The 7823-nt window shown below is 39.7% G+C and overlaps 1 protein-coding gene across 1 annotated transcript in view; it reads left to right on the forward strand.

Annotated features, from left to right (window-relative positions):
- The window catches only part of TRPM6 (transient receptor potential cation channel subfamily M member 6), a 142416-nt gene that overhangs the window by 52312 nt on the left and 82281 nt on the right, over nucleotides 1-7823 (forward strand). Inside the window, 4 exon segments of the mRNA XM_028493867.2 lie at nucleotides 2620-2788; nucleotides 3807-3930; nucleotides 6187-6259; nucleotides 6379-6479. Coding sequence (XP_028349668.2) covers nucleotides 2620-2788; nucleotides 3807-3930; nucleotides 6187-6259; nucleotides 6379-6479 — 467 coding nt within the window.

Raw genomic sequence — 7823 nt, forward strand, 5'->3', positions numbered from 1 at the left:
CAGCGGCCATGGCTCACGGGCCCAGCCGCTCCGCGGCACGTGGGATCCTCCCAGACCGGGGCGCGAACCCGGTTCCCCTGCATCGGCAGGCGGACGCGCAACCACTGCGCCACCAGGGAAGCCCAGTAAGATCCTTTTCGTAGAAAACAATCATAAATATATTTATTTTTGTGAGGATTAGTTATTGCTTTAAAAAAGATGTATCTAACAAATTGAATTATTTTCCCCTCTCCTGCAGAATACCCTTACTGATTTCTTTTTCTGATGATAAACGTGTTACATACTCTCATATTCAGATAAAGAAGGAAAACATAGAAGAGAAGGAAGGGATAGCTTTCTGTAATCTTACTGTAAAAAATAACCATTGTTAACTTTTTCACCTGTATGCTTTCAGAAATTTTCTATGTACACACAGAGCAACATTTAAAAGTGAACACTGGGATCATATAATATCTTTTGTAGCCTTCCCTCCTCTTCCACTAAACATGGATGTATTTCCATATCAGTAAGCATAATTGAGCACATATTTAATGACTGCATAGTATATCATTATATAGGGTATGAGATTCTCTTTAAAAAGTTTTTTTTCCATCCGTTTCAATAATTCTATAATTAATGACATTTTCATCTAAATTTTCTTCTATTACTTTTATGCCTTAATAAACCATCGTCACCATTTCATTTAGCTTTTACAGGACAATGTTGTTAAAAGAACCCTATGACTATCAATTGGTATATCTTACGTCTGATTTTTAGTGATAGGGAGAAAATAATAAGGAAGTGGGGATACGTGGAAAAGGAAAGAAGTATGTCAAAGCCATTAAATAGACTGAATGAGATATTTGGGTGCCTGCTAAGAGGCCCACCCTTAACATTTGTGGAGTCAGGACAAAGGTTACACATAGGAAACCCACATACTATTTGTTTAAATATTTAAAAGCTTTAAATCAAGCTAACCAGCAAAAATAACAAGAGAATAATGTTCAATCTTTTTACTTTTGTACATGTAGCATGAAGGCCAGGTTTGAGGTCAAGAGTCCTGGATTTTGGGGAGTACTGAGCCAGATCGTGGAGATGAAACTGAACTAGCACTGTGGCCCCTGGCCTACAGGTCACTCTCTGCTTCTCTTCCCACCTTTGGCTCAATCTCACGATGTCCAGGCTTCACACACGTTGTCACCTGGACACCCCAGCCTATATGTCCAAGCTCTATCCACTTCTCTCCTACTCCCCAAAGCTGCCTCTGACTTTTGACAAGTATATTCCTGGGGCAGAGGTTCAAGCAGCCCCTGGAAGCAAGAATTTTGGGGTCCTGGGCAATCTAGTAAGTAGGAGAGGGAGCACAGGCTTTCCTTGGACCTTGACCCTATAGCCTCCTCACTGTGAGGGGAAGGACATGGCCAGAGGAGGGCGCTGTAGAGCATTAGGCCCAGAGTAAAGTCCTCTGTCGCTCAGGTGTGAGCATGGTGTTGCCTGCCAGTTTTCCTACTCTTGGAAAAAAAAAATTGATTTAAATATATCAATACACATGTGGTGTAAAAATTAAATCAAGTAAGAAATCTATAGAATAAACAGTCAACATTTCCCCAAATCCTCCCCTCTCTTCTTTACTATCAATAATTTGATATATATCCTTCCAGAGTTTTCTGGTTATTTATGTAACATGTTATAGATATGTGCATATGTATATATAAAATATATACCCATATATATGGTTTTAAAATTTTAAATAGGATTTTAAATAGGATCATACTGGGCATATCATTCTGTAACTTTTGTTCACTTAATATCTTTTTAAAAAGAATGACTCCATGGTCTTTCCTTTTTTTGTCTTCCTTACTTTAATAAAGTAATATGTAGTCTTATAAGAAAGCCAAATAGTGAAAAATGGAATAAATTGAAATATAAAAGTCTTTGAGGTTTACCCGTTCCATCTTGTTCTTAGAAATAACCACTATTCAGAGTTAATTGAACTGGCAAAAGTTTGATCATTTTTGGAGATGAGTGATGGATACATTGGGATCCATTATATCATTCTGTTTTATTTTATTTATTTATTTATTTATTTTCTTTTTTTTTTTCTTTTTTTTTTTTTTTTTTTTTGTGGTACGCGGGCGTCTCACTGCTGTGGCCTCTCCTGTTGTGGAGCACAGGCTCTGGACACACAGGCTCAGCGGCCATGGCTCATGGGCCCAGCCGCTCTGCGGCATGTGGGATCTTCCCGGACCGGGGCACGAACCTGCATCCCCTGCATCGGCAGGAGGTCTCTCAATCACTGCACCACCAGGGAAGCCCTGTTTTCTTTTAGATATGTTTGAAAATTTCCAAGATAAAAAGTTAGTTTCTTGAAGACTACTACTTATTATTATTTTTTAATTACCAAAAGCCTTTAGGTAACTTTTTAACTGGGAGAAGATGCTCTCACCATATTTGTGTTACTTTTATTTAAAGTCCAAGCTTCTGGCTTGGCCTTGAACTAAGCAAGCCTGAGTCAAAGAAGACAGAATGGCTAGTGCAAGTAACAAATGTATGTGGTAATTGAAAGACTTGTGTCTGGTAATCAGAATTGCTGATGGGGTTCCTTTGTAACAATTTGATATTGTTTGTCATCTGAAATAGGCTCAAGACAAGGAGTGCCTGTGGTGGGGCTGGTGGTGGAAGGTGGTCCCAATGTCATCCTCTCAGTGTGGGAGACTGTGAAAGACAAAGATCCAGTGGTGGTGTGTGAAGGCACAGGCAGGGCTGCTGACCTCCTGGCCTTCACCCACAAACACTTTGCAGATGAAGGGTGAGTTGTTGAGTCTTCATTTCTGAAAGTATGCTCTTTATTCTTCCATTTTAGTTCTTTAATTTCTGCTTTCATGTAGGCCGGATATCCTTAGAGGACAGAGACTGGAATTCTCTGGATATCTTAGAGGACAGAGGTTGAGACTGGAATTCATTTTTCAGTGGTTTTTGTATTTATTAAGCAACACCAGAATGCCCTCCAGTGATGCAAGTTGCTATTAGCTTAGCTGAAGAATGGCTGGCCTCTAACAAGGACCTTGAGCCCTGTCTGAGCTTAGGGAAAAAGGATTTCCAGGGGGGAGTGAGGGAGGAGACCACTGTGGCCCCAGATCACCTTTAAATTCAATTGCTGTTAGTAAAAATAGCAGAAATTGAGGAAATCAACATCCTGACATTTTTGTCGCATATGTTGTACTTAGTTGAAGTTTTAACTCTTTCTCCTTTTTAAATAAGTTGGTAGTTTTTCTCTATCCATCCCTATACACATTGTGAGTCTTCCAATTTCAAAAGCATGATATTTCTGTCAGGTAAGTAAATACAGTGCGTACAAACTGAAATGTGGACCCTACTCATTTACTTAATAAATATTCATTCACTGCTTATAATTTCTCTCTGACAACTCTTCTCTTACAGTTTCTCTCCCCTTTCATCCCTGCTTCCACCCCATACCCCCTTCCTCTTCTATTACACCTCTCTCTTTCGTTTTGCAGTGTCAGATTCTTTAAGAATATTATGCCTGTAATTTCTGGAGATTCACAGCCCCTTGGAAATCTATCAGCTCCAGAACCCTGCCCCAAGTGCATTCTTCTCAGGAGCATGGCAGATCAGTCCATTCTCTCTTTCAATTAAGCCTTCTCCTCGTGCTGCTGCTTTGCTTTCCTTCCCATTCATTTATCTCTTGGCAGTACTGTCCATAGAAACCATGGGACAGACGCAGGGATGTTGTACTTGCACTGATGTTTCTGGCTTGTCCCCTTCTCTGCACTGTGTCAAGTCATGACCATTTCTCTCTCTCCCAGGACCCTGCGTCCTCAGGTGAAGGAGGAGATCATCTGCATGATTCAGAACACTTTCAACTTTAGTCTTAAACAGTCCAAGCACCTTTTTCAAATTCTGATGGAGTGTATGGTGCACAGGGATTCTGTGAGTATGATGAGTTGATGACTCAACTGACTTAAAAAATGCTAATGTTCAACAATTGTGATATTTATTTTCACAAATTTTTTTTTTCATTTCTTACTTGATTATATATAGCTCTACAGAACTTGACCTTTAAGTTGAGTAAACGTGACTTCTTGTTTCCTCCCGCCCTCCAACCATGCTTCGTATTCCTGACCGTACCTGGGAAAAAGCACTTAGACAATATAACAGTATTACAGAAAAGTGATTGAATTTAGTGAAAATTACATGTAAATATTTTCAGAGGGTAAAGGAACAGCTCCATGTCTTAAATAAACTCAAGTCTGCTGGCTTAGATGACTCTATCACAGTATCCTCAGTATGTCCTATAGGAGATCATTGGGGATGCACTGGACAATGGAAATATGTGAATAAACTCTCAAATGGAAAATAGAGGCCATGAACTTTGGTCTATGAACATAATATAGATTCAGGAAAAGATTTTAGTGTTTTAGGGTACTTTGATCAACATTTTTATCAATGATTTGGATAATATGTAGCTGACAGTTACATTAAATATGCAGATATGTCGTATCATAGTGATCTTTCCAGAATTTGAAGGCTGGACCAAATCATACAAGATTTTGGTAATATTAAAGCACCTTCCCTCAAAAAACCAATTGAACAAGTTCAATCTAGACTAAGCATGGCTAAACAGATGTGAAAAACCCTTCGGGATTTTGGTTGACCTAGTAACAATGAAAATAACAACCATGTCTACAATTAACGGTGTGCTTTCCAATATATTTTTTCACGTGAAATAACCCCATGAGTGAGTTCAATATGGCAGTGATTGTTTATTTCAGTTTCAGAGATAATGAAGCCGAAGCCTAGAGAATTTAAGTGATTTGCCCAGTGTCATGCAGTTCTGAAATAGTAGAACTAAAACTGGTGCTCAGAGTTGAAATCTTGTGCACGGTCTACTACATTTTATATTCCCCACAATAGTCAGTAGGTTAAGAAAAGGATATAATAAAGGGATCACCCTTATATTTGTCTCCTCCTGTCATCAAGGAGAGTAACCAAGGAGCGGTGTAATAATCAAGAGAGAACTAGAGAAGGCAGCGAAGGGTTTGCATGTTACAGAAAGGTTCTCAACTCCTGCACAGTTGAGGGTTTATTTTATTCATGCACATGGAGGGGAGCTGTTAGGTAGAGGGGCTCTTAGCGTGAATTGTAGAAGAATCCTATCTTTATGAGACCTTAGAGATTATTCAGTGGGTTCCTCTCATCTTGTGGGTGAGGAACCTGAGATGCAGTGGTTTTAAGATATTTACTCAAGACTGACTAGTTAGTGACATATCTGGGGCTAGAACTTGGCAATCTTGGCTCTTTTTTGTTGAACAGGTCCCTTTACTATATATTTTCATCTGCAAAGATTGAGATACATTCATTAACAGGAGAATACCTTTTATAATCATAAATAATGTCCTTATTTGTCTTTAAAAAAAATCAGTCACGTGCCAGGATACACTGGAGGCTTTGACGTTGTGAAGGCTTTCTTCACTGTCCATTGTACTTGCTCACTGGGTGCATTGTAATTGCCTCACTTATTTTATGACAAATCCTTGAGGATTCATTCATTAAAAAGCAAAAGTCGGGCTTCCCTGGTGGCGCAGTGGTTGCGCGTCCGCCTGCCGATGCAGGGGAACCGGGTTCGCGCCCCGGTATGGGAGGATCCCACATGCCGCGGAGCGGCTGGGCCCGTGAGCCATGGCCGCTGAGCCTGCGCGTCCGGAGCCTGTGCTCCGCAACGGGAGAGGCCACAACAGAGGGAGGCCCGCATACCACACACACACAAAAAAAGCAAAAGTCTTAGTTTCTAAAGCTAGGTGAACAGAAGGATATCATTTCGTATTCTTTCAAAGTGAGGAATGGTTTTCTTTACATGAGGACTTGACACTGAGTTTCTTTCCATTATAGCATGTGAATAGTAAATTAATGTAGCAATGTTCTTTCATGCATGTTTTCTCTAAGATACTTGGAATTTTTCAGTTTTTTTAATCCCCTGAATGTGTACAATTTGCCATTACCCTACTTAAAAGTTTTCTCTCTTATTAGTAAAAAAAAGAATTTTTTAAAACTCTACGTGATTTTTGACATTAATGATGAATGTTGCGCTTAATTTATTAGCTCGAGAGCAAATCTTGTGGGTACTTTTGAAAGCATTTCTTTGCTAGTCCCCAAAATGTATGGCTTTCTGTTTTTCAACTGTTACAGATTACCATTTTTGATGCTGATTCTGAGGAGTCACAGGACCTTGATTTAGCAATCCTAACAGCCCTGCTAAAGGGTGAGTGTCTAAATAAGGTTACAATTGTTCCTCCTTCCCTCTTTTCACATTCTGTGGCACTTTGTGCTTTTTTTGTTGATATCGTAAACAGAATATGTGATTCCTTTCTTTTACCCTAGGCACAAATTTATCAGCATCAGAACAATTAAATCTGGCAATGGCTTGGGACAGGATGGACATTGCCAAGAAACATATCCTAATTTATGGACAACATTGGAAGGTATAATGAAGATGAAGTTATTTGGAAGACCTATGTCGTGTGTTGGTTTGTTAGGGAGGGACAAAAGAGAGAATTGGAGGAGAGATAGGCTGCTTTGGGGACGGGTGTGGGGGTAGGGTAGCATCTCTGATGCTGGGTACACACCATCGCAAAGACATTTCTCTCATCTACTTTGCCTCCCTGAAAACATTTTTTCCTCTGGCTCTGCAGCCTTATTGAAGCTGACAAAGGAAGTCAAGTCGGCGAAAGACAAATGGAAGGATTTTTTATTTACTTTTTGAATGGGCAGATTTTTATATTGTTATTCAAAACTTAAAGTTTATCTTATTTTTTTGCATTAAAGTGTAATGCATGCTCACAATAGGAATGAGTGAAAACAGAGAAAAGCAGGAAGAAGAAAGATTACTCATAGTGCTAATGCTAATCACTGTTAACATTTCATTAAAAAAAAATTACAGTTGTGACCAGACCATAGGTCTATTAGTTTGGGGTTGAACTAATTTGTGCACATTGTTTAAAACATCAAATGGTACTAAAAAGCTACCAAAAAGACAGTAGTTCCCTGCCCTGCTAATCACTAGAGCCAAGCACCTTTGACATTTTGGACTGTTCTGACATTTATAAATCTCCATATTTCTAAATAATGTCATATTGCTGTTTTCTGATTAATTTTAGAGAGTGCTTAACATTTCTGTCTGGGCCCCCCCTGCTGCATTCTGGACTGGTTGCCTGCTATTCCTGGTGCTGAGCTGTCATCCTTCATCGTCTTGGAGATTCCCTCCTTTGTTAGAACGCCTGTTTTCTGTATCCCCTGTTTCCCTCTTTCTTGGTTTACTCCTTTATTTGATGATGTGTATCTTGCAGTAACTTCCTGAGAAAGGGAGTATGGGAGATAAACATTTTGAGGCCTTATATGTTTGGATATATTTTAATTCAAGATGGAACTAATTTTCCTAGAGAATTTTGAATGCTTAGCTTCCAGCACCCAGCAGTACTGTTGAGAAGTAAAAATCATTCTGTTTTCTGATCCTTTGTTTAATGACCATTTCTTTCTTCTTGGGAGTTTAAAAAAATCTTCTCTTGTTCCAGTGTTCTGAGATTTCACAATGATGTGCGTCATTATGAGTCTTTATATCCATTACACTGGGCACTTGCTTTCAACTTGGCAATCATGTGTTTCCTTTCTGGGGAGTTTCCTCCCCTGTTTGCTCTGCTCTCATTCAGGAATTTTTTTTTTTTTTTTTTTTTTGCGGTACGCGGGCCTCTCACAGTTGTGGCCTCTCCCGTTGCGGAGCACAGGCTCCGGACGTGCAGGCTCAGCGGCCATGGCCCATGGGCCCAACC

The sequence above is a fragment of the Physeter macrocephalus genome, chromosome 9, assembly GCF_002837175.3.
Source record: "Physeter macrocephalus isolate SW-GA chromosome 9, ASM283717v5, whole genome shotgun sequence".
NCBI lineage: Eukaryota > Metazoa > Chordata > Mammalia > Artiodactyla > Physeteridae > Physeter > Physeter macrocephalus.